Below are 27,805 nucleotides of genomic sequence, written 5' to 3'. Positions count from 1 at the left end.
CTTGACTATTTGCATGGGCGTTCGGAGGGGGGTATAAAGGGGGGGCGCCCCCCGCCCCCCACCACCCAGGAATTTCAGATAATTTTCTATGCAGTAGCTTCAGGGTTGCCAGTCAACTTTGCACGTTACACACTACTATTGACTAATCTTGCCGGTGATGTCACGGCAGTGAAAGAAAAGCTACCTGTGTTGGATGCGAGCCCCCGCCCCCAGCCCCTGGCTGATGCACCCCCTGCAAAAAGTTCTGCGGACGCTCTTGACTATTTGAGAAAAACGCCTGTTTTCATTATTTATTTTCGATAAAACACCAAGTCTCATCAAAATTTTGCCACCCTCCTGTCTAAGGCCCTTCCTAAGGGGTTGTCATTCTGAAATTCTGGCAGTAACGATTTCGTTGGAGTTTTGCTTACCGGGTGTGTCCCATTACTCCGCGGACGTGTCTTTACTTCGCTCTGTAGAACACGAGCAGGGGTGTAGTCAGAAATGTTTTTCGGGGGGGGGGGGGGGGGTTCAACCATACTTCATGTATGTTTGTGCGTGCGTTTGTATGTGTGCCTGTATGTATACGTAAGCAAAACTGAAAAATTTCGGGGGGGGGGGGGGGTCTGAACCCCCTCCCCCCTTGACTACGCCCCAGAACACGAGCGCAAGAGTCGGCATGCGCAAGCAGCCTGCAGGATTCTCCGCGCATGGTCGGCAGCAGCTCGAGACAGCCTCACGAGCATCGTGGTATTCCTAATGGATGGCACCGAAACTACTTATTTATCAATTGCTTTGTACTCTTTACGTTAGACCACGCTCAGCCACGAACCAAGTGTACTCAACACTGTATTTTATTTTGCCGATCCACAGTAACACACGCCTACAAGCCGCTTAACTCTAAATCCCATACATGGATCAATACAAAGTTATCCACAATATGTATTTCCGAGAACGCGCCTCGGAACACTGCAGCTGGCCAATCACCATGCTACGAGGCATGCAGCATCTAGAACAGCGTTCCCGTGCGAACTTCCGTACTAAATGTGCGTGCCTATCACATTCACCGGGCACGCGCACACAGGCGTTGGTGGAATTTGATGGAGTCGAACAATGAACTCAGCGTTATCAACGTTTGCAATGTGGCTCATCAAGAACTGTCAGCAAGCAAAAACAAGCAAGCAAACTGCCGCACTTTAAGGCGGACATCATTAACCGTTGCAGAAGGCAGCTTTAGAATAGGGTACGCAGAGGTATAGCGTTCGTTGGTTACGACTTAACGTGGGTTCCCAAGAGGTTAGCGTATGACGCATGCTCAGTGGTAGCAAACGCAAAGGATGGCGTACTCAGAAATTTTGGATACCCTATTATAAAATAACTCTCTAATAATGCACTTCGTCTTGTTTGATATATTTCATGTAACTGCACGCAGAAGCGGCGCGCATAGTGATTCCGCTTCCGTATTGCGACGTCACTTCGAGGCTTAGGCGTTCCACCTGAACGGCCCAAAAAGGCGCACTTCCGCTCGAGCGATGCCAAAAGGTTTTAGGTAACCTTCTTACGCGCGCCGCTTCCGGAAATCGGCGTCTCAAATCCGCTGCTGCTGGGAAGACGGGATGCGAAAGCCGGGAGCCAAGGCCAAAGCCCGGGCACCTGGCGGCGTCGCGTATTCGCCCCCCTCTCGCGCCCGGCGTGCCACGACGCGAGCCCCCCTCCTCTCGCGTTCGACCGCTCCGCATCCTCCCTTCGCGCGGGCAGTTGGGCTTCGCCACATCGACGGCGTAGGCGTGGGCGCGCGCCATCCCCGGCGTCGTCATTTTCAAGGTAGGAGCGCGACTGTTGCATTGCGCGGTCGTAGCACTCAAACAGAGCGAATTCGCATACAGCCATTTGCAGCGACTCCTGTTAACGCGTCTTCTCGTGTTTAGACGGTGTCCTGCCCCATGTTGAATCGTTAAACGTTTGATGGCAGATTTATTCGCATGTTGCAGCATTAGAATAACAGAGAGCTGAGCTAGTTGGTACGTATTCATGTTAAAATACTGAGCGTGCAAACACGAACACATGAGAGAAGACACCACAACGCTTCTCTCTTGTGTCCGTGTTTGCACGCCCAGTCTTTTAAGATGAATTGCAGCGTTAACCTCACATGCACCTTTCTAAGGCACGTGAAACGCTTCGCGTGCGGTGGCGCGATAAGTTGGCGCGAGCGAAACAGCAAAGGAGACGGACGTGTTTGCTTCACTGCTCGTTTATTAGAGGTTTGCAACGACCCTGCGCTAGGACAACGTAGGAAGTGTACCAAGTACAATGTGAACGGAAACATCAAAATCTGCACACGTTCTTAGTGGCTACGTCGGACCATAGTGTCTTAACAGGTATGCACAACGTAACAACCTTCCGTGTGTATCACTCAAAACAATCAGCGGAAGGCATACGTGTGTGTTATGAATGAAAACAGCAAGCTGGGCGTGTTAACAACTTCGAAATAACAGCTCGAGCCAAAGAGCAGACAGGAATTCGGACAACACGAGCACTGACTCACAGCTATACGCTTTGGAAATTGCTATCACCCTGAACACTAATATAGAGAGTTGAATTTACGAGTAACATGTTGTCCTGACTCGCGTGGCTGTCGTGGCGTGCGCCGCGCGGGTCCTTTCTTCTCTGCATATATTCTTATGCGTGAAATGAAGCGTTTATTAAGGCGAAAGCCTTATGTGTCTCATGCAAACGTGACCTTGAATGAAAAGCCGGCTTGAACGAAATGGAGCCTAAAGGTATCACGTGATTTTATTTTACCGCGCACTTTACATTGCGCGAACACCGCTTAAGCTTTCTTTTTCTTTGCCACGCGAATGCCGCAAAGACGAGGTGAAGGTGCAGCTCGCGCGATTACGTGATGTTTGCGTGAACATTTTAGCTGACAGCACATTTCATTTTCAGTCTGTTAAAAGCTTATTGATGTATTTACAGGTACTTCCTGGCTCTCGTGCGAGTGTTTTGTGGACGTACAAGAGGAAATTATCACATTTTCAGGAACAGCGCTGGATGCCAGTAGAACTTGAGTAGTGTACTTTGAATACGCGTTTCAGGACAGAAACTTGTAAACGTTCTTGTTATTGTTAGCTCGGGTGGGGGGTGGGGGGATGAAGAACCAATATGGAAGGTAACCTTACCTCTGTATTCGAAACATTCACTTTCTTTTCGAAAGGTGAGGTAAAGACGCTGTTTCTGCAAGCCTTATTGGGAACGCGTATTCCGCAGAAACGTCTCGGCAGGCGATCTTTGAGCTCGCCGATCACCGGTAATCGTTCTGAGGCGTCCCCTTTCCACAACGAAGTATTCTCTATTTACAGAGAATTCTGCAATGAAAACCGCGCCAGGAATGCTTCTACTTGATAAGTTCGTATCCGTTTGCTTTCAATTAAACCACTCCTGAATTCATGGAGAAAGCTTAGCAATCACGGATGAGCTCAGCCATGAAGCTAAGCCCCAGAGGAACAAAATGTACTAGACCCTATTTTTGCCTCTTCGATCAATACTCCGAAATATATCTCATCTTTTGTTCGTTTTAGTAAAGCTTCTCTCCTTCCTCTAATTGACTTAATTGATTTAATTGTGTGGCTGTGCTTCGCCCCATGCGATCGTCACCGCATTGAAGTGCTGTGTGACTGGAGATACTGCATCTAGTATACGCAAGGCGTGGAACGATATAACGCTAATTGGCAGGGCATCTTCATTCATTTGCTTAGCTAAAGCCTGTCATTACTATTGTGTACGCGCACAAGGCTTGCACAATTAATAGGCCAGGGAAGGGAGAGGGGGCTCAAGCTTGGTCTTGTATACATTTATTGTTATTTCAAGGAACACGTGGAAGCTCATATCTGTACTAATGCACGACAAAGTGCCCTGAAAACGTCGGCCCTCGGTGCAAGGCAGTTGTACAGATATTTTATTTATTTTATTTATTTATGCATACGGCAGCCTCAATCGAGGCTTTTGCAGGGTGGGATGAAGAACCGTACCAACTATCGGCAAGCTCGCGTGAACTATATTAATGGTAGTGAACGGATATTTCCCGGTAATGAATCCTATAGCTTCAATTGTGAACTTGAAAAGCTATACCACCTAAAAAGGGACACTAATGAGAAAAACAATTTTTTTCCTTGTAGTAAACTACAATTTCACGATACCGATAGCACCATTCTTACCGCGAAAAGACGCCTGGTAAGCGAGAAAACGCGCCAAAAGAAAGTGCAGGTGGCGTCGCCACCTTGAGTTCCCGCACCAGCTCTCCATGACGTCATAGATTTTGATTGCGTCTGCTTGGGCCTACGCTGTCGATTATCGGTAAAAATTATTTACATTGTGTTCTGGGGGGCCCAGAGCTTTAACATAGCAAGTTTGAGAAAATCCCATTGAAACAATGGGGTCATAATACACAGGAAGACTGAAATGTGCGACTCACATGGACGTTCACGTGCTGATTTTTAGGCGCGGAATTCGAAAGTGGATCTTTTACCTTCATTTCCTCTTCTAATAATTAAACTATCATAATGGAATTAATGAAAATAAAGTTTTTTTAATTGTTATGTGTAAAAAACTGTAAATTGATTTAATATTAGTAGCGGAACTGTCTAAGCCTGAGGTTAGGCCGACGTTGCTCGTGAAAGCTTGCCCAGCCGCGCCCAGCCTTCACGCCACGTTCAAAGAGGGAAAGCATAGATTCGCCGAGAGAGATAGCGATGTGAGGAGTCGGAAAAGGAGGAGGGGAGAGGGTAAAGCATAGCATAGCCTTGTATAGTATAGTATAACAGGGGTGGGAAAGAGAAGTGAGCGTGCGTAGGAGTGATGTGAGGGTGAGGAGTAAGGAAGTGAGGATGGGAGAGGGTTAAGTATAGCATAGCCTTGTATAGTATACAGTATAGGAAGTGAGGGGGCGTGATATGAAGATGTAGAGGGGAGATGGTAAAGCATAGCAAGCCACGTATAGTATAGCAAGGGGTGGGAAAGGTAAATTAGGGTGATGAGGTGGGAAAGGGGGAGAGGGTAAGCATAGCACAACCTTTTATAGTATAGCAAAGGGGTGCAAATGGGAAGTGAGTGTGACGAGTGGTTTGAGGGTGAGGGGTGGGGGAGAGGGTAAAGCATTGCATAGTCTTTTAAGGTATAGTATAGCAAGGGATGGGAAAGAGAAGTTAAGTTAAGGAGGAGGGAAAAGTCCGCTATTTCCTCACTCTTCGTACCACCAGTGCGTGGCTGCCCAAAATTTCTTTTTCCACTTTAGTGTCCCGCTCTAAGTATGGCGTTGCAACTGCAGTAAAATGTGTAAGTTGAAATCCATATTTCGCTAAAAATAAATCATTAGGTCTGTGCAAGTAAACTTTCTTGTTTTTGTTTGTTGACGGATGCCAAAGATGGAGTGGGAAGGGGTAGAGATCGTCTTCAGGCTATAGCAACGTTACTTAGTAACGTTGGGCTATAGTGCCTCTTCCAATACGGGACCCTGCGCACGCATATTGCTGTACGCTTTTCTGAATGCACGCACATCAAGCGCACGCAAGGTTCTTGCAACGCGTCCCGCGTCGTCTAATAAATGACTCTTATAGCTCGAGTTATTCGGATCACTTGACGCAGGCCCGAAATGCCGCAGTACAAGCTGGTCGACTACAAGGTTCCGTCGTCCGGGCGCCTCGCGGCTCTGCTGTTCACCTACGCCGGCGTCGAGTTCGAGTACGTCACCTACGAGAAGTCCAAGGCGACCGAGGCTGAAGCCGGTAAACGAAATGAGATTAGCGGACTACTGCGAACGACGCTTTGCGTAATGCACTCGCCGCGATTGCTCGCACTTTCGCAAATGGGCTACACTTCAACCTATACTGGGAATGCGTTACTAACTGTGGTGGTTTTCGTAATGGTTGCTGCAGCACTGATTATATCGCGTTACTCGAGAAAACAGGTATGCTAAGTCAAGCAGTATGACCACTCGCAACGCCCGTGGCGGTACAAACAGACGCTGCAAACGAATAAGTAATGCGTAGAGAAGTACATTTCGTGTTATGGCATGAAGACCAGGGATTTAGGAAATAGAAACTGCGTGCACCTGTCCATTGCTGTATATACGTACAGCATATATTAGCGTAATATACGTCGCGTATGGGTAGCTTCTATACGAGTAATCTCTTATTCGAAAGTGAGTGAGTGAGTGAGTGAGTGAGTGAGTGAGTGATAGACAGAAACGCAGAGATGTCACTAAGACTTGGGTCTGGTTTACCGGGAAAGTAGCTTAAAATTTCACCAGCACATTACTTTTCCTTTCTCGATTACATATAGGCCGATAATTGCATATATATATATATATATATATATATATATATATATATATATATATATTTTTTTTTTTTTTTCGACGTTTCGATCGGGGCCCGGTCTTAAGCTCGGGGTAAGTCCGGTGGCGTCCGCAAAAACTCGGGTGGGTATGCGCCACAGGAATGGGGCAAGCCCCGCTGTCGAGTACAACAGGTGCGAGGGAAAGCGAAGACAGTGGAGGGAGAGAGCGGAGAGAATGGGAGTGGTGGAGAGCGGTGAGTAAGGAGGTTGGAGCCTGCGGTGGGAAGCCTATTAAAACGAGGAGTGCTGAGGCAAGGAGCCGGGAAGGAGGAGGGAGACGAGCGTTACACGAAAACTTTGCTCGGCGAAGTGGAAAGGAGGAAGGAAAGGAGGAGAAGAGATGAGAGGCGGAGAGGAGAAGGATAAATAAACAAAACGACATAGCATTTCTCGGCGAGGTGGGATTCTAACCCGGGTACGCACGGTCCGAAGGCGAGCCTCGTAACCACTCGGCTATCCGAGCACGGTAGCAGAACAATCATTCATGAGAACCATATGTATGCGTTGCTATAGGCGAGAGAACGAGAAAGAGAGAGAAAGAAAAACAGAAAGAGAGAGAAACAGACAGAAAGAAAGAGATAGAAAGGAATGGCGAGTTAGAAAGAGAGAGAGAAAGAAATAGAGAGCGAGAGTCAACCTGGCTTTCCTAGGCTTAAATGCCCCTCTCTATGCTCGTGTGGCTATATCTAGGCTTAAGTGGCTATCTCTAGGCTAGGCATGGCTGGTAGGCTAAGGAAAGCCTCCCAACTCCGCTGTTCCTTCAGGCTTGGCACCATAGGCGTGCGCAGGGTTCCCCTTCAGAGGGGGGGGGGGGGCGAAGGTTCATCGCGGCGCCCCCCTCCCTATTAAGTCAATGTATGGGGCAGACTTTGCGCCCTCCTCTTCTTAGGAGACCAGAGGGGGCGGCCGCCCCCCTGCCCCCCCCCCCCCCCCCTCTGCGCACGCCTATGCTTGGTACCACCAGTGCGAAGCTGTTCTAATATTTTGTACGTGCGCCTCCACTTCTTATATATGCCTTTTGTTCACTTCTAGAGTGGCATTAATGTTTCGCAGGAAGAACGAAACATACAGCGTTGTGACAAGGCGTGACACGCTCGACCACATCAAAGAAATGTTCCTTCCGTATATCATTTTTTTCTCCCCACTCGTTACGCGGGAAGCGGGTCACGTACACTTTCTGAATGGTGCGTGCGTGCCGCGGCAGCGACTAAATTTCCGTTCCCCCTGCGATATGTCGTGTGTGTGGTATATAGAACCGAATCAAATGAGGCGTGTACGTTTCGGGCTACTCTCTTGCCGCTGCTCTCTCTATAAGCTGTATACCAGGCCTTGTGTAAGCGTCGACGCCTCCGTGAACGCTGTCCTAAGCAGCGGCGGCCGCAACCCAGCATGACTGGCTGCAGGAAATTGATTTGCTCCAGACTCGCTCGGCGCAGCGCGTTTCACGCCACAGTGCTTCTGCAATGCTGCTCGCGAGGGCTTGCAGACTTCCAAGGTATCCGTGGTTATGCGGCGCACGCCACCTATTATACACCGGTATCGCAGGGAGATACGGCGGTATGAAACCGTGTCAGTTTTCGCGCAGTTTTATAAAGCCGGAGAAAATAAAAGTGTATGGAGCATCCAACTTTTAACAACCTCGAATCCTCGAAGAAACCCGGCTTCTACTATACAGAAGAGTATAAGGTGTTCCTTATGGTCCCAAAGTTAGGCTATCGTTCTTTTTTTATCCCTAAGGTATTAACTCGTAGAGGGCAGCGCGCAGAATAGTGCACTATTAACTTGTAGAGGGCAGTGTAGAAAAGGTCACGGACAGCTTTATAAAGTGAGATCTCTGCATTCACGCTGACTCCGTATCATTAATCAATTTTGAGCAAGTATTAAACCGCTGTTCGGGACACGAACTTTCTTTGAAATTAGCTTATTAGGACGGAGTTTCGAAAACTAAACTTCGTTTACATGACGACGTACCTGGGGGATCTACAACTGGCCCCCACTCTCTCTTTCTTTTTTTTCCCCCCTACCGTTGGGTGGTCGCCACCATTTCCAGAGATACATGGAGCGAGCTTTCAAATCGTATAGTGGGGTCATGGGGGAGAAGAAGGCACATGCAGACGTATATGCTGTGTAGTTGTACAGCAACAATTAATACACCCGCTCGTCGCCATCTCTCACGTAGAAAACAACGCTTTGTAAACGAGATTTGCGACGAGCCTGAACACTCCGAGAGGCCTGTGTTCGCGACTGCATCTATACAGGCGCACAAATTGAACTCATAATAACCGGAGTTTTTCGCGTACTGTCCGCAATTAAATGCAATACAGCTAGCCTTTTATTCATTGTAGTACTTGCGCGAAAACAAACGGGGACGAAGAAAGGAGACACACGGACTAGCGCAATCCGTGTGTCTTCTTTCTTCATCCCCGTTTGTTTTCGCGCAAGTACCACAATGAATTCGTTCCAACTAGGCCGGCTAGAAGTTTTGCTGTAGCCTTTTATATAGCAAACGAGGTACACTGAGTCGTACTGCGATTGGAATAGTCGGCACGGACTTATACATTGTGATAGCTCAATAAGCAAGAAAAGGACAATTTTTCTGTGTGTTCTTTCGTCTTTCGTTCCTCTTGGCGGTGTGCGAAACTATGGTTACACCGAGAAAGCTTGGGAATCCGTGAAAAAACGTTAAACGGTACATTTTCTTTCCTTTCGCCTCATCTTTCTTTCTATACTCTGTTCACGACGGCTGAACACTGGGGACCACGCAGACGCACCGTTCGGCTCGCTGCCGGTGCTGTACGCAGACGGCGAGATGTTGGGTGCAGATTACGCCATATGCGTCTACATCGCCAGGCAGTACGGTGAGTGACCGCCGGGCTGGCTACCTCCCAAGCCGCAACGAAAACTGTGTAGCCATGCGCTATATGTACTGTCGTGAGCAATGTGAGCTGGAGTGCCGAATTCGTGTTTATTAAACGATTAATTGTAATGTACTCATACGAATGTGACGTACTGAATTTCCAGAGATACTTATCCGTTTGAGCATTCAGTGTCCTTATAAAGGCAATTTCTGTGCTCCAGCTCATATTGCTCACGACTATACAGCCAGTGTCAAAAGCTTATGGACCACGAACACAAGGAAAATCTGAATATCGATCCCCACTCCTTCGGCAGGCAGCCTTGAATTTTGATTTCCGGCCAGTTCTAAAATGCTCTAACAACATGCATACTGCGCAGTTCTACCGAATAGTCTCAAATTGCTGATAAATCCAGAATTTTTTCAGGGCTAGTGGTCTCTAAAAATTTTGACGCCGGCTTTACACTTGGTTCTCTAAATTCCTCTTCGGTCTCTCATAGCTGCCGTATTGAATTCGGTATTGAATTAAATAATTCCGTAATGGCGTATTCAATCAATCAATCAATCAATCAATCAATCAATCAATCAATCAATCAATCAATCAATCAATCAATCAATCAATCAATCAATCAATCAATCAATCAATCAATTCTCGTGTCTCAGCAGTACCTAAATGTGAGTGCAGTGAGGTACATTTGGACGCACGCGGGGTATATAATGCAGGTCTCGAAGGCAAGGACGCCCGGGAGGCTACCAAGTGCGCCACCATTGTCACTGGTATCGCCTCTCTCTTCTCCAGCGTTCGTCACGCAAAGCCCCAGAGACTGGCTCCCGAAGAAGACGTGAGTGAACGAAGAAAAAAAAAAAAAGCGTTTGTACTGTGAAAGTTCTTATCAAGCGTACATCAAGAACAGCGTCAGCTGAGAGAGTACTCCCAAAGTAAAGGCCCGTAAATATATCTAGCGGCAGCGCCGACGCCTTTTGCTAGATCTTTCAAACACACTATATAGAGCGCGGAAGTTTTGTGAAGACATTTAGAAAGTTATAGAAGGCTCTCTGCGGGCATACAGACGTGCAGTCGTCTACAGCGTTGCGTAATGTATGTCAAAGGGGCCCTGCAACAATTTTCCAAGTAACCATCGAATGACCTTATAAAAGAAGTTTGTTGCCTCACGAATCGACCGCCGCACAAAATTTTAGAATCCGTCAAGCACGAGCGGAGTTACAGAGATTTGTAGCACGCTGTAATTGCTTTCTCTTCACTCGTCCCGACGAACGCGCTGGAAGTTAAGCAAGGAGGGATGGCACGGGGGAAAGAAGTTACGTCACGCGCGCGCCATGACCTTGAGCACTTTTTCTTGTTGTTTTCTTCGAACGCGCGGCTTACTTTCAGTGTGATCGCGAGCGCGCGCGCTGGCACGTGGCGGCCTCCCGTGGCAGCCACAGTGACTATGCAGCTCACGATGTTCATCTGAGTAAATGGCCGTGAATTTGGGTGTATGGCGCGGTCATTTGGGTATATGGCATCATTTGTCGAGAGAAGAGGGAACGATTTCTAGCTGACTTTGACAATTAACTGTAAATTCCAGGCCGCGTGCTGAGCTATAATGTTTGGCTCGCGTGTTCTCAGGAGCCTCGACTACCGATCTGCAGCGCTTTCTGACCATGTTGAAAAAGTGTCGCAGGGCCCCTTTAAAGGGACGCTAAAAGAGAAAAATGATTTTTCGTATATCAGTAAACTACAGTTTCACAATACCGAGAACAGCATTGTTTTCGCGAGAAGACGCTCGGTAAGCGAGAAAACGAACGAAAAGAAAGCACGGGTGGCGGCGCCACATTGAAATTCCCGCACCAAACGCCGTGACGTCATAGATTTTGGCGGCGTCTACTAGGTCATACGTAGGTCCTAATCGGTAAAAATGAAGTACATTGTCCTCTGAGCTAGCCGTACGCTTAACATACCAAGTTTCCAAAAAAATCCTTTGAGCCAATGTCTCCAAAATACGATAAATACACTTTGAAATCCATGACGTCACGCACGGAGAATTTGGCGTGAAACTTAAAGAATGAAACTTTGACCTTGATTTTCTCCTCATAATAACCATACGATGGCGAAATTACATTAGAGTTCTCAGAGCACAATTGATCAATCTAAACCGATTCATTGTTTCACTTTAGTGTCCTTTTAAGGGAAAGGGAACGCAGTTGATCACGGTGGAGAGCTATAGCTGGCGATAAAATTTTGACGCTTGGTGGTTTACGTTGACGCCCGCTGATGCAATGTAGGGGTGATTGGAGCAGCTAACTTAGAGAAATCTATAAATTTACTGTTAATGGACATGGAATAGTGTTGTTATTACCGGTGCGATGAATATATAATTGATTTATATATATGTGGAAAAAAGGTATTTCTTTTGAACTTACTGGATTTCTTTGTGGCAGTATTGTAAGCTAAAAAATAGCTAACATACTGATTAAAGGAAAAAAAATTCAGTTCCCTCCCTGCAGAAAAAAAGGAAGGAGAGAAAACGCCCGTGTGTTGTTTTAAGTGAATTTTTTTTTTCATGAAGCAATTTTCACAGCGACGTTAAAATATTTGTAGTGCTTAACATTTGCGGCGTGGGTCACCTATATGTGCTCGAAACTGGGGATACCTCTGAATCGCAGTGCATGCCGCAATGTTTTAACACGCCTACGCAAAGGGACGCGCATTATTGCAGAATGAGAGATACCCACGCCATGTTCAAGCTTCACTAAACGAAGATACACGCCTTGCCTGCCTTATAAGGGATATTAATGGACACGAACTGAATTAACTTGATTTAACGAGTGTATTTAAAAATATGCGTGTAATTTGCGTTTGATGGACTGACCACACGAAAAGAACGCTCGTGTGTCTCACGCGTAGTAGTGTTTTATCGAACCTTCACTTGATCATTAACGACTGCGCATGTGTCGATTGCTTGTCCCGATTTTGTTTAGTTTTGTTGTTTTTTTCTCGTTTATATTACTCGTAAATTTGCCGTGTTGTTTGTTCGTGCAACGTGCGTGCGTATTTATAGGAACTGGGCAGTTTTTAACTATGCGTTTTGGGACAGCCTACTCTTACGTATGCCCTAACTCACCCATACGTGTGTGACTCTTAAGTAACGATGCCACACACACACACACACAAAAAGAGTTACCGGGGACATTTTATTATCTTCGTTAACATCTAACAAGAATCGTGGGCCCGCTCTGCGCCATACGACATTAACAGTGCCTCGTACTTAAGTGATGACTTCGTGAACCTTTTAAGTTTTGTCGAGTTCCTCGCATCAGAGACTGAGTGCACAAGAAATAAATGGACCGTTATTCACCTGCGTAGCAGCGTCTATTAATTGGAGCCAGTCTATTTACTGCTGCTCTGCAGGGTCCTAATGAAAAATCGAAGCGCTTAAGATCGGCGCAGCTTGCTCTCCGGAAAGTTCTGCGTGAAGGCTTTATCCAGGCGCCTTCGGTGGCCTTCATTCAATTAGTAGTCTCGGAATAGCTCAGCGTGTGTACTAAGCATGCGGTCGACGTGGCGTTGCTTTGTGCCCAGCCCTCCTGATGCCGCTGGGAGCAACGCATTGGGAACCTCACGGTCGGATCAATCTTGAAGGTCGCAGTGTGCTTGAAATTTTACAAGTACTATTTAGCGTTCCTTAGTACTTTGTATTTTGCTGATCATTATGACCAACGCCTTCTACCAGTACTAAGCTGTTCTGTATGTGCCGAAAGTTGGACGACAGAAAAAGCTTTGAATAAACTTTAAAGGGCCATGCAGGGAACGATAGAAGGAAAAAAAATAATGGTAGGGTTAATGCTAATATATAAATAGAGAGCAAACGGCGGTTTCTGTAGGGGCGTAGCCGGGGGGTGGGGGAGGTGGATTGGGGGGTTTATCCGTTGAAATTTTAGAGCGCAGCTCTTAGACGCCCGTTCCTGCGTTGAGTGGCGTCGCCGTTGGCGTCGGTGGCGTAACCGATAGACACGAAAAAATAAAATAAAAAATATCTTGAAATCGAACGGTATTTGAAGCCGGGCCCTCTGCGCGGCCTTTTTTCCTTTATTACCCACAGTTTTCAATTTCATGTCACAAACATACGTATTCAACACACAAAATAAAAACAACACGCATAGCAATGATGGTGCTGTTCAGAAAGGTCAACCTGTCGAATATTTAAAACCGCTTCAATGAAACCATGTCATCTAACATAGCAATCCATGTTGGTGGTTCTTCCTGAACTCAATAGGTTTCTCTCAAATATACTGCATATTCGATCAAATATTCTCTAGCGGAACGAGCTTCTAGATCAGCATTTTGTACCGCCATTCTCGTTTTCCATATGCTGTGCATGCATACCAGCATAACCCACGTCCTCTGCGTGGCAGTCGAGTATTCTACCATAGAGCTACGCTGATGCTTGTAACTCATTTGCAAAAATACTCTATACAGGCGTCATGCCGGTCAAGGAATCGCGTTAACCTATGTAATATAGGTGTATCTAATATAACACTCCTAGTTTTAAAAACACATATATACCCCATGATGTGGACGGGAGGATGACCGCCGCCGTAGCTCAGTGGTAGAACATCGGACGCGTTATTCGAAGATCGCTGGCTCGGTCCCTGCCGGCAGCAAGTTATCGTTTCGTCCACTTTCTTCGCATTTATATCCTAATTACTACAATATTAATGAGCATTAACAGACAATAATGCCAAGGAAAGTATAGGGGCTGTTATTAGTAGTAAATGTAATGTAAATGTGAAGAAAGAAAAGTGGACAAAAAGATAACTTGCCGCGGGCAGGGACCGAACCTGCGGCCTTCGAATAACGCGTCCTATGCTCTTATTGGTCAGCTGCCAGCTCGTAATAAGTTCACGTGCTACGTGACGCCAACAGGCAGAAAAAGAGTGTTCCACACTCGCCGTCATGGGTGACTGACACTCCCACGTTTAATACACATATAAAGAGGACAGGGGGATGGCCACCGCGGTAGCTCAGTTGGTAGAGCATCGGACGCGTTATTCGAAGGTCGTAGGTTCGGTCCCGGCCCTCGGCAAGTTATCTTTTCGTCCACTTTTCTTTCTTCACATTTACATTAAATTTACTACTAATAACATCCCCTATACTTTCCTTGGCATTATTGTCTCTTAGTGCTCATTAATATTGTGTATAACAAAGAAAAACGAGCCCTTAAAAATGATCTTCTTTCCTTTATGTAATATAGCGTGACAGAGGAGTAAAATGACAACCAGACGTCGCGCAACGCTAATTGCGCAACGAGTGTGTGGTTTAGTGGCTCCCACCCACTGCTCAGCCATAATTCTTCACCGTCATCAGCCACATGCAGCATCAACAAAGTGCACATTATACCTTACAGATGTGTAGCGGGTACCTCGTTTATCCGCTGCAGAAAGACGAATAATGGCGTAGTGGTGGATGCTTCCCTACCTGATCCGCGACGGCCGGCGGCCATTGCAAGTGAACCCTACTCGCAAGCATCTAATTGCTAATAAACGTTTACTATCTCTCTCTCTCTCTCTCTCACGTGTGGTGCTCTTCCAGCTTTCGCTGGGACTGTGCTGCGCGTTCCGCGCAGGGCTGGTGTTTTAGAGCGCAGCTTTTCCGTTCCTGCGTTGAGCGGCGTCGCCGTTGGCGTTGACGTAACCGATAGAGCGAACGATCACTCGAACGCTGTCGGCGTTTCGCTTGGTTCGCGACGCCTGTAATGCACAGAGTGGTGTGCGTAGCACTCGAGCGCTGGCAGTTTCTGTGGCAAAATGTAACGAATATTACATTGCTACCACTGCGGAAAGCCAAAACTTAAAACACAGTTGGCGTTGCCCCAACACGAAGCTGCGCTCAGAATTCGCATTAGGCAGTATCGTAATTGTCGGTGAACGTTTTTGCATTTTCCGTGTGTATATATACGCACACACATACAAACATACGCACGAACATACATATAGGAATCGGAACACCCCCTCCCCTCCTCCTCCAAAAAAATTTCTGGCTACGCCCCTTGTGCTGTATAGTTGAGGTTGAGAACAACAGGAGGTGTGAAGGTTATTTATATTGATAAGGTAAACTCCAAATGTAGGTATTCAAGCCTGAATCAGTACCGGGCTAGATTGAGATCGCTGGGATACAGATTTGTACCGTAGTGGCAGGGGCGTAGCCAAGGGGGGGGGGGGGTTGGGGGGGTTCAACCCCCCCCCGAAATTCTTCAGTTTTGCTTGCGTATATAGGCACGCACACATACAAACGCACGCACGAACATACATAAAGTATGGTTGAACCCCCCCCCGAAAAAAATTTCTGGCTACGCCCCTGCGTAGTGGAGCTGAGTATATCGAAGAATATGCTTGTCATGTCTTATAGCACGTTTAAATGTGTCTAGATTTACCAACTGAAGATAATGATATTGGATTCTCCGACAAATGCAGCCCGTCGGTTTTATCTGTAAATGACGCGCTGACTGAAGTCACGTCAGTTAGTGATATGACTACTGTCCCAAGCGTACCCATGGCCTATAGTTGGCTTGGCATAATTGTTTTGTAACACGACTACGATAAATAAAAAAAATCACGTGCGGTCACCCAGTGCAGAGAAGGGTTGCACGCTATCGTAAAAAAAAGGATAAAAAATAGGGTAGCTTGCACTGGAGGCGCAATATGCTAAACTTGCTGTTTTGATAAGTTTTGCAAATTTGCTTTTGCTTTCTTCCTCTGTTTCTTTCTTTTTCTCTCTGTTTTTTCTGTCTTTTTCTATGTCTATTTCTAGTTATTTATTTTCTCTCTCTCTATTTATTCTCTTTCTTCCTCCTTCATCCCTTCTCTTTCTAGCTTGCTGCCCCCTTCTTTCTATCCATTTCTCTATCTCTGACTCTATTTCTTTCTCTCTCTCTCTTTGATTCTCTCTCATTATTTCTTTCTTTATCTTTCTGCATTTATTTCTCGCCGTTTCTCTCTTTCTATTTCTTTCTATGCTAAGTTTTACTCTCTCCCTCCTCCTTTCTCTCCTCCTCACGCCCACTTCCCTTTCCCAGCCCCCCTGCTACACTATAACAAGGCTATGCTATGGTCTGCTAGCGTGCCTGGATAGCTGAATGGTTGGGACGCTCGCCTTCGGATCGAGTGTACGCGGGTTCGAATCCCGCCTCGTGAAGAATTTTTGTTTCGTCGAGAATTCCTCTGTCTCTTTCTTTATATCTCTCTCTCTTCGGCGCACGTGTTTCGGGAGCGAAAAAGAGGAAGAAGATGAAGAGGACGAAGAGAGCGCATTCATGATGATGATCATTTCTGTTTCCGACAGACAAATTACGGCGAGCTTAAGCAGCTTCGCTTTTAAAAACTGCCTTTTTTTTGCAGACTTGCTGGTCTCCCGACAAGGAGATTTACGTAAGCTTTGAGATTATAAAAGAGAGGCACGCCTTTTCGGATGACGCTATACATTCGTGCGGCCTACATACATCTTTTTCCTATTTGTTACATAAGAAAATTGACCTGTTGGAAGCGTTCTCTGACAACAGAAGAGGGATTCTTTCGTCGAAGGAGGCTTTTCAGATCAGGCAAGCTGTAACTGGGCCTATACACGTCACTAACGGTCTTTCAGGTAGTGATGCAGAACTATCGGTAAATTGACTATCGATAGTATCGATAGTTTTTTTGAAACTATCGATAGTGTGTACAAACTATCGATAGTGCTACTATCGACAAACTATCGAGAGTGCAATCGGTAGTACCATCGTTAATATTACTCTAGCGACTCATTACAAAATGTTAACAGCGCATAGAACGATTAGGAAGGGACGGGACAACAGAGGTAAAGAGCGCTTCAACCCTGCCAAGCGTCAACCCTTGCATACTATAGCGATATTACTGCCATGCGTGTTTATTGCTTTGTTTTGACGTATTCGGGTTTCACCCACAAAAAGACTGTTAGCAACGTTTGACGCAGACCGCGTCGTAATGTTTGAGCAGCTTCACGATTGTTTGAGTTATTCTGTTGGGATTACGCGTCGGACGCGAATAGTCAAGTTTATTTGAGAGCTTACGCGAGCACCAGCGATAACGCTGGAAGATTCGATGACTGATCTATAAACGACGACGTGTTCCACAGATGATCAGATCACTCGACAGCCAACGACTGTTCTCGTCGCTATCAGTGCGCAGCATGCATCGCTTGTATTATGAGTTTAGATTTTCTGGGAACAAGTTCGCCCAAATAAAGAGCTCCGTATTTCCCAGTCTTGCTGCAGTATTCTTCACCGTCACAATCACGTGACAATACTATCGATAGTGGTGTGAATAATGATGCGGTTGCTGGCCGGCCATATTGCCAAAATATTTGCGATAGCCTACCAGCTTCGCTTAATTTATGAGCAATTTTTGGCAGAGAAATTAATTATTTCCGCAGTGAAAATGACGGAATGTCCCCATCAATAAATTTGTATCCAAATTTAACCAGTTACACCTTACAATGAACTTCTTGATATCTTTTATTTTTAAATCATAAAATGCAATATAATTTGAAGCCGCAGAGTCCCACCACATGTAACGCCTTCCTTTTCGCTACCGCTGAACAGTTTCACTTTATGATCATGTGTCAGCAAAGCACTCTGGTGAAGAACACAATCATGTCAACTTTCGTGCTCTTCAGCCTGCTCCTCCGGCTGCACTATGTACCAGGCGCACGGGGAACCAAGTTTATTCTGCAGTGAGTTCGCGCTGTTGATCTTATACTATCGATAGTACCATCGAATTTTTTACTATCGATAGTGCTATCGATAGTTTTTTTCACTATCGATAGTTCGATAGTGACTCAGCTATCGATAGTATCGATAGTACCATCGATAGTTCTGCATCACTACTTTCAGGGCGTCGTCGGGACAATGTGCTTAGTGCCGTTGCTACGTATTAGAATACGGCCGTCCACACACTCTTAAGGCCTAGGCCGCAGTGAATACTAGATATTGATCGTCCTTTTGAGATCTTTAGGTTCAATCTGCACGCATCCAGTAGTTGAGGGGCGTAGCTAAGGGAGAGGAGGTTGGGGGGGTTCAACCCCCCCCTTGAAATTTTCAATTTTGCTTGCACGCACACATACAAACGCGCGCACGAACATACATAAAGTATGGTTGACCCCCGCCCCGCCCCCCCCCCTTTGAAAAATATTTATGGTTACGCCCCTGTAGCAGTTACATTTCTCAGCAAAGGGTGGACCCCAATAAACTAAATTTTAAGGACCAGATAATAAGTTCTCAGCTCTCTCCACTGGCTCACAACAAAATTTTGCGAACGCGGCTACCGAATTCTCTTCACGGTTAGAGTGAGGATGCAACGGCACCCGCCTCGGTGGTATAGCGGTTACGGTGCTCGACTGCTGACTCGAAGGTCGCGGAATCGAATCCCGACTGCGTTGCGCAATGCTGGAGGCCCGTGTACTTAAGATTCAGGTGAACATTAAAGAACCCCAGGTGGCAGAAATTTCCGGAGCCCTTTACTGAGGCGTCCCTCATAGTCATATGGTGGTTTTGGGACGTTAAACGCCACAATTATTATTAAGAATGCAAGGGCAAGCGCTCAGCGTCACACGCACCCTGGTATGCACTCGCGTTTCTTCCCGCAGAAACTCGCCGAAGCCAAGGATTTGCGAGAGAAGGTGCCGAGATACCTGCGGTACTTCGAGAAGCTCCTCAAGGACAACGGTACCGAATACTTCGTAGGCAACCAGGTAGGTGATGCAGGCCCGTTATTATCAAAACTAACATGAAAGAGAACATGAATGTAGTTAACTGACAGTGGGTATGGACACTGCAGGTTAGAGAGGAAGCAATAACTGAAGTGAGTGAGAAGAAAGGTTTTTGAGAGGAGCACCTACATGGTTTAAGAGGTGAGACTGGAAATGTCACTGCGAGAAATAAGTATTTAAGGTAGAAGGTCGCGACCAAGTGCAATGAGATGCAGTGTTAGTATTCGCATATGGAAATGTACAATTTTCACAGCTATGTGCGACCAGACAAAGTCACCAACTGCTGTCAGGGCTGTGATAGATTTTCTTAAGAGCACAGAACTGGACACAAAACTATAGCGAAACCACTATGTCACGTGGTTATTGTATATACGCATATCTCCTTCCTCTCCCCATCATCACCCCTCATCACTCCTTGTTTTTTTCCCTTTCTTTTTTTCCCCTGTGCAGAGCAGCAGGCTAGAGCGCACTAGCTCAGGCCGACCTCGCTGCATAAATTCTCTCTCTCTCTCATTGATAGGGGGATCTCGTCTGAATGCTCTCACGTGTTTTCAGACCTTTAAAAAAAGCTGTCAGATTTTTAAACTTATTTGCTGGAGCGAAGGACTTCTATCCTCATGATTAAGATATACGTTGACTTATATGCAAACGCAAGAGCGAAATATTCGCTCGTTCTGATGGCTAAGGGTAGGCGACAGATCGATGACCTTAACGCACTGTAGGGCCCTGTAGACGTAGCCGCAGAAGACCGACTCATGGGAGTAATTAAGAAATCTCCACAAATAGGTAATTTCATTCTGTTTTACGTCGCCAAATCTTACAATGTGCGTATGTTATAACGACACTATATTGCCACCCGCACTTCTTTTTATACAACCAGTCCGTGCCTTGCGCAAATCGCGCCCGAGTATCTGGGAATCCTCCAGATTGTTTCAGAATCACCCGATAAGACTCTGCGCCGCACGCGAACGATAGAGTTTATTCTGGAACTAACCCGGCCGCCAAGGATAACGCTGGAACAGTGGCGTAACTAGATAAGACGGCGCCCATGGCAAATATATTTCCGCGCCCTTCATGATGGTAGTGATAGTGATTACTAATATATATATTATTATTATTATTATTATTATTATTATTATTATTATTATTATTATTATTATTATTATTATTATTATTATTATTATTATTATTATTATTATTATTATTATTATTATTTATGTGCAAGAAAAAGCCATCTGGCTGTTCTCGGCAAGCGAATGAGCGGTTTCTTAATTGATTGTTCACTACAGTGGACTAAAGCCGTCTTGCACATCCACGCATCGTACGACACACCAGAAGTCCACAAGGGTAGAAAAAAATGTGAAAGAAGAAAGGGACCTTGCCGCTGTCCTGTTGTCGTCTCGCTTTGCACGAAAAGTTCGTAAATTACGTACGACCACACAAAAGAGATCGACGAAGTAGGCATGTAAACGGTTCTTTTCGTTTTTGGCTACATCACCATGAAATGTATTGTTCAAAATTATTTATTGCGTCCATCGAATTTGCATACTATGCCTACATTTTTTGTAGCGTTAGCTACACTTGCCTAGCCGGAGCCGGTTTCGCGTGGAGCGTCATGAGCCGTGCTGCGCATGCGCGAGGATCAGTGACGTCACACAGCTGGGTCACCGGAGCTGGCATCTCACGCGCTCTCCGACATCGCCGCGCGCAGCTCGCCGCTGTTTGTCTGCGGGTTCAGGAGGAGTGGCGTCGTAGCCGCGGCAGACAAACTGGCGCCGCTGGCGCCGGCGCGCGCGACTCGCCGCCGCCAGTCTGCGCTTTCCAGAGTGACGTCGTAGCCTTGGCAGACGTATTGACGGTATTGACGCCAGCGCGCGCGCAGCTATTCGCCTTCGCTGTGCAGTCGCCGTCTGACACTGCGCTGGAGCCGCTTGATAGCGCCTCTGACTGGCGTTTGCAGGTGGGTAACGCCGTGGGAAAGGAGAGCACAAATGCTGCTCGACGGTGCAGAAGAGCCGAGAAGCTTATCTCATCGGATGCCGAAGTAGTTGCCTGGCAATTAGCGGTTCAGCGTACGAAGAATGAACGAAAGAAGGCTAATAATCCTAGACAATCTGGAAAGCTATAGGAGTAATCAGCTGAACCTTTGCTAACGCTACGTATATCCTGGCATAGCCGAGCTAAGCCACTGCAATTTTTTTATCAATGCTAATGATGCATTCAAAAATTCGTTCCGGCAGACCCTATTGTCGCATATATTATTGCCTATTGCGGCGCCAGTGCTCATTTTGATTGTGAACAATGGTTGCCAAGAAAAATGCGTTCTTTATATTTGACATGGCGCACGCGCATTAAGAAAGGAGCTGTCGCTCTCCGGTCACACATTTCCGCCGTCGGCTGCAGTCTAGACCAGGGGCCTCAAACACGAGGCCCGCAGACCTCTCGCTATAGCGAGCAGCCGCCCGCACGTGACTGTCTTCATCGCATGTTTTTTCGTTTTTTTTTTAAATTTTTACACAGGCATGACTTGTCTAAAGCATTTTCTTCTTGAGGGAACCCCTGCGGTCAGCATGTGTTCATACATAACCGTGAAACAAAACTCTATATTTCAGAATCGTCATTCAGATTTTAGTCATTTTGGAGGTAGATATATGTTGTTGGAATCGCTGCGCCAAATCGCCTTCAGAAATGACCCACATATGAGATAGGGGGGAGTTATTTCAAATGGCAACGTTATTCATTTGAAATTCGCCTTATTTTGAGTGTGTGTTGTGCCTCATCCAGAGTCTATATGGCCCAGATGACGCTGATACAATCTCATGTAGCCACCATAACCTGTTTACATGAAACATCAAATGCAAAATCTTGAGTTATATTAGCAGAAAATGAAGTGTCGTTGTAGCTTACCGCCTCACTGAAGCCGACAGTGAAGTCGATGTTCGTGATCCGCCTTCTCCCCCAAGGTAGTGGGTACAACATGAGCCTATAGATGTTTTTCTGGTGTAGATTTCCTGCTTGGGCATCCGATACGCACAGTCAGTTAAGGTACGCTAACGAGAAATCTGAAGTTGAGGTGGAATGAGCAGGGGCATTGAAGAATTCGTGCTGTGAAAATATAAGTTATTAGTAGAGATAATGCCATAAGCGAAGACCGAATATCTCTTGCTCAATTTCTCTCGCCCCAAGCTCAGTGCTGAAGCGATGTCGTCACGAATCTGATCAGGGAATAAGAAAGCTCCATCACACGTCACTACGCGTGCAATTGGCCGCTGCTTGGACGCGGTGCAGTGAAGCCGCGGCTGTTATGATTGCAGCGATAGATGTGGTTGCAGACTTAGAACCTCGCAGCGAAGATCTCAACATGGAAGCAGGATTGCATTTCAGTGAGTCTGCAATGATCCCCCGTGATCTCGCGGCGGCGGCGGCACCTCTTTCTGAGTACGAAGCCTGGCTCCAACCGACGGAAAGCGAAGCGTCGTTTTCGTCGACGGCATGCGAGGCGTCCGATTGCCAAATACTGCTTATGTTCTCGCGTATTTAATTTTTCGCTTTTATTAATGGCGTTTTCCTTTTGGAGAACTCGGCGTCTCTCATAATCATATCGTGGTTTTGGGACGTTAAACCCCAGATATTATTATATTTGGAGAACTCGAGCAGAGGCGCCATGCCGTGAAGAGAGCCGCCGCAGAGCAGGGCCACTCAATCCGCCCGTGGAATGCGGCACGCATCCTAAGTGCAGGAGGGAGGGTGCCAGTGAGGACAAATCTACCATGAGCGCCATGAGATCAAAACCATCGAAGCCCCTAGTTCTCTGCGGGACAGCGGCAGAACACGTGTGAAATCCGACGCAGAATTGCTGCGAGGCTCGCTCGTATATACTACGTCAACATCACTGGGGTCAGACTACACCTGGCTGCTCTTACTGCCACGGCGCTCACCGGCAGAAGCAAGGTAACAAAACGAAACGAATGAGAACGATATCAAGATGAATAGCTCTCGGCAAAAACACGGCCGGACTGCATTTGTGATCACAACGAGAAACGTGTAGGGGCGTTAGTACATGTATATATCCTTCAGTTTTCTGCAATTTTCTCGCTTGTTAAAGCTCAGTTAACTGTAATAATGGCACGAATGTGGTCGTAATAGGATAATTTTCTATTGCAGTTCTACTTCCTGTATCTCTTTGGTGCTATCGTGCACGAGGCCCACCACTGCAGACACGGGCGCTGCAGTCGACATTTACGGTTTTACTTCTAGGATAACGAACATCACGACGCGTGGCTGATAAAGCTGGCTTAGAAGGGGCAATGAGCCGAACTCCCGCGCACGTGTTTGCAGCAAGGACTTCTGAGAAGGCGATTTTGTCTGCAAACTAGGAACGCAAATGGTAATTTGGTGAGCAACAGTGAGTTCACACGTGACACCTCCATCTTCACGTTAAGACGCCCACACCACGAAGTCTTCTCAAACATTACTTCGGGGACGTCATTCCTCATAGTCAACCCCATCCTACGCACGCTGATCGGGGTAAATGTCGTGGGGAAGGTACCGATACACAGAGGAAAATGAGGAGGGGTGACGCAATTTGATGGCAGAAAGCAGTATGTGAACAAGTTTCTGATTTGAAAAAGACAAGAAAGAAACCTTGCAGGAAAGCCCACACTTAGTTTTTTTTTTTTTTTTCATTTCGTTATTTCATCCCGACGTCTGGCCAAGAAAGCTCGCCGTAAACTTGGAGGCTGACATGTCTGATGAGTTGGTAAAGAGCTGCTCGATCGCAACCCTTAAGCAACAAGACCGTGGGCAGCGTTCTCTTTCCGATTTTCACTACGGTTATTGTGTGTGGATGAACCAAGGCGGTTTGGGCCGAACCAGAAGAAAACGAACATTTCAAGCGATAAGTTCCGTGGCGAAGCTCCAAGGCGGTTTGGGAGGTTCAACCTCTCACCGCCCCTATATTATTACATTTTGTATATGTATGTATATGCACACACATACAAAAACATGCCGGATTACACATAAAGGGAAGTCAGAACCCCAGAAAAAAAGTTTTGGTCTACGACCCTGGATAGGTAGTTTCATGGTTAAAATCATGCTTATGTGGAAACGGGCTTACACCGACCTTTTTATCTTATTGCTTTTCATGGGCTTGGATATGAGTAAAAAAAGGGGGGGGGGGAGAGAACGAGAGGCATTCCGAAGTCGTGGCGCAGAGACGTGCTCATGCAAGGGCTACAGAATATAGCGCAAGCCTTCACCTCATCGAGAACAATTTCAATACAGAAGGTACTCTGAACTAGACGAAAAAAGGCAGGGCTGCTTACGCAGACAAAGCGCGGAAAAATTGAATGTCGGAAGCCACAGGTTTTCAGAAGATTGTGTTTCGTTTGTTGAAGGAAAGGAGCACCATTTAGTCAAAGGAGTCTCTAGCGTCACGGGCTGCTTACGCAGACAAAGCGCCGAAAAATTGAATGTCGGAAGCCACAGGTTTTCAGAAGATTGTGTTTCGTTTGTTGAAGGAAAGGAGCACCATTTAGTCAGAGGAGTCTCTAGCGTCACGGGTGGTACCAGAGGAGAAGGCGAGGAAGGGGGCGTTGGAACAGTGTGGGCTGGTTTAGAACCTGTAGGGGCGACCTTTCCACAAGGCGCGGGGGGCTAGCGCGCCGTTTGTGTCCTCGGGAAGTCCCCGAGCGCATGTCAGGCGGGCTTGGTTCGGCGCCCCCTCCCAAGTGGCGCCCGGGGCACTTGTACCCCCTTGCCCCCCCTCCCCCTTAGTTAAGCCACTGCGCTGGAATCTTCGATGCCGCAGGTATAAAAGGCCGACGCGCTTTACTGCTGATCGAATTACTCGACGGCCGACGCTGTTCTCGCCGCTATCAATGCACAGCTTGTACTTTCACCTTTCATTTGCCGGCCACATGTTCGCCCAAGTAAAGTCACGTATTTCCCAGTCTTTCTGCAGCCTTCGTCACCGTCACACCACGTGACAATATGAAACGCACACTGTATCGCGCACTGAGAGTGCGCAAACGGCAAGGTAATCGCGTCCCCGTATATACGTGTTTGGCGTTTCGGGCTACCTTTGCGGGCAGCTGTATAAACAACGGACGGAATTTCATTTTATCCGCATCTAGCCATCGTGACAGCCGCCTCTGATATACAGCATACACCGCAGGCTGTCAAGGGCGGTCTCGGTTTAGCAGGCGTCAATCGCATACCTGACACTTCGAAATAACCCGATCCGCGCTGCGCGTCGAGGATGCCGTCCATCTGCGTACACTGCACGATCCAACTTGACGGCTGTGGTCACGACAGTGTATCGGGTTAGTTTATGGCGCTCGCCTCCGCCGTGTGAAGGGCGTTATCGTTATTTCGTTCCGAGGACAAACAAAGCGCCTCTGTGCTACGAGAAAAAATCACAGCATATCCACGGGGTGAATGATGATGAGTGGGGCGAAGCTACGGAGGGAATCATCTGTAAACCGTGAAACTCTTCCGTGAAATGCGCCCAGTACATAATATAAAGAGTGTGAAACATCGTGTATATATTAAACATCAAACTTTTATTGTACTGTTGGTTTACGTGGTCCCTTCATTATCAGTTGTGATCGGTGAAATGCAAGGAAGAAGTCCGCTCCCGAGCGAAAGAGCGCCAAGAGCGACCGCATTCCCCGCTCGCCCTGTGCGAATTAAAGGCAAGGCTAGAGGGAAGACAGGACGCGCGTTCCACGACGCGAGGTCGGTAGCATGCCCAACGAAAGCCAACGGAACGCGATCGTGCAAGTGCTCCGGCTTCGCATCGCCTCATGGTTCCATTTAGCGTCCCAAAACCAAACATATTGCTCAAGGTGTGCCTTGCGTTTTTCGTAGAAATAATTTCTTTATCATGTACATTAAGACGAAAAGTTGAAAGCTCACTAGAGTGTATCGCCCGCAAAGTATGTCTTTTAGTGTGATTTAACTCTCGTACGGCAGGGTCCTCGCGCCGTTGCCGGTCCACCTCGCCCGTTGACGATCGGGCGAGGTGGCTACATGCAACTACTACTACTACACTTTAAGAAAAACATCTGGCGTTCTTTCGTTCTGCTTTTACAAAACATCTGGCGTCTTTCGTTGGTTTATTTCATCAATCAACGGCGTTTTGAACAAAATTTTTATTGTTTAATCACGCACAGGAGAAATCTCACCAGGCACTACCTTGGAGGTAAACAATGGCTGCTAATGGCAATGAGAGACAGAAGAAGTCGGCTTTTAGCTAACACTTCCACTTCTACTTCTACTAACGTTTCCTACTGGAACATGCCAATGGCTGCTAATGGGGAATGAGAGACAGAAGAATTCGGCTTTTAGTTAACGCGCACGCTGCGAATTTTTTATTGTTCAACAACGCACAGGAGAAATCTCGCACCGGCACCACCTTGGAGGTCAAAGCGTAAGACTTGTTACTCACTACTACGACCACGACGACTACGAGGGACGAACGGGTGCCGCCTTAAGGAGCTTCGCCCCTAAAATAAACGAAGCGAAAGCGAGTGTAACGAAAGGCAAGCGTGCATCGAGGAATGAAAGAAACAAAAGCTGCCGTGCAACAGAGGAAGCGTGACGAGCATCGGCGAGCTCGAAAAGCGCGCGCGCACTTGACCCTCGGCCCTTTCCTACCCCGCCTCCGCTGCCACCTTGATGCGGCGCGGTAAGTGAGCGCGCGGTGCAGCGGCCTCTTCCTCGACGGTCGGTGGCGTGAGACACGGGTTCTCCGTTGTGCGCATTTAGAATCCTCCATATTTAGCAGCCATCGGCGCTTGCTGTTTTTGACCCGTCCCACTTCTGGGATCAAACCGCGGCTGTGTATATCGTACTCGTCACGAGCGTGAGCTAGCTCTTCGTGGTGGAGACGGCTATAAGTGACGCCGCACGCCCGCTGTGAATCAACACTGTTGCGCTCCCGGTGGGCTCGCACGACTCAGCGGTGGCGTTTGGACGTTTCGTCTTCGGGGACATCGGGGGTTGCGGATGTACTGCGCATCGAGCGAGCTTGTCTGGCAGCAACAGAATTTTCCCGAGAGCTTACTGCATGAATCGCGAATGGGTTAGCACGGGAGGAAGAGGGGAGACTTCCTGGATCAGTAGTACTCGCTGAGGGACTGTTTTTATCGTCGCACTTTACAAGAAGGAAATATACGAGCGCGTAATGATTAACTTATGCTGGACTCGAAATTATTCTGTTTCATTAATCACTTCAGTAGTTCCGATAGTGTACCCTGTGCATTATGTCTTGCTTGAATGAGCAATGTCGCACCGTTTAAACGGGCATGGTTTTTTCGATGACTTAGAATGTGCTACTGATTTCACAGGCTGGAGAAATCCATAAACAAGCAAGCTTTTAAACTTCGAAGTCCTCAATGGATGAAGGTGTTTACATCAACGGTGTGTAAGCGTCGATTTACAAATACAGCATATTAACGCCTCTTTGACCAGAAGGATGGTGCTGCACAGAAGTAGAAGTGCCGTTTGATAATCTCGCGCCATTAGGTATATATGTACAGCTCTGTATGCCTGACGTGCGCAGCTTACGTGGGCCGACCTGGCGGTGACGTTCTCGTGCGTGCAGCTGCTGCAGCGCTTCCACGGGGCCCTGGACAGCCACGCGCATCTGAAGGCGCACTACGAGCGTGTCACCGCCCTGCCCCTGGTGCGGGCCTTCCTCGACCAGCAACAGGCGGCCGTATAATTGCAACCACTGGGCACGCTATATGCTATACGTATACGGAACGTATCCGCGCGCAGCGTTGCGCGCGAAC

General features: G+C 47.2%; 1 protein-coding gene across 1 annotated transcript; it reads left to right on the top strand.

The window, feature by feature from the left end:
* The first annotated feature begins 5,626 nt into the window (after nt 1-5,626).
* On the top strand, nt 5,627-27,735 carry LOC119393859 (glutathione S-transferase 1). The gene is made up of 6 exons (XM_049415978.1): nt 5,627-5,759; nt 9,138-9,230; nt 9,950-10,068; nt 16,625-16,654; nt 18,885-18,989; nt 27,574-27,735. Exons 1-6 carry the CDS (start codon nt 5,627-5,629, stop codon nt 27,733-27,735), a joined length of 642 nt encoding a protein of 213 aa, XP_049271935.1.
* Nucleotides 27,736-27,805: the final 70 nt, after the last annotated feature.

This window comes from Rhipicephalus sanguineus, chromosome 5, assembly GCF_013339695.2.
Source record: "Rhipicephalus sanguineus isolate Rsan-2018 chromosome 5, BIME_Rsan_1.4, whole genome shotgun sequence".
Classification (NCBI taxonomy): Eukaryota; Metazoa; Arthropoda; class Arachnida; order Ixodida; family Ixodidae; genus Rhipicephalus; species Rhipicephalus sanguineus.
This window is presented reverse-complemented; position numbering and strand designations above follow the sequence as displayed.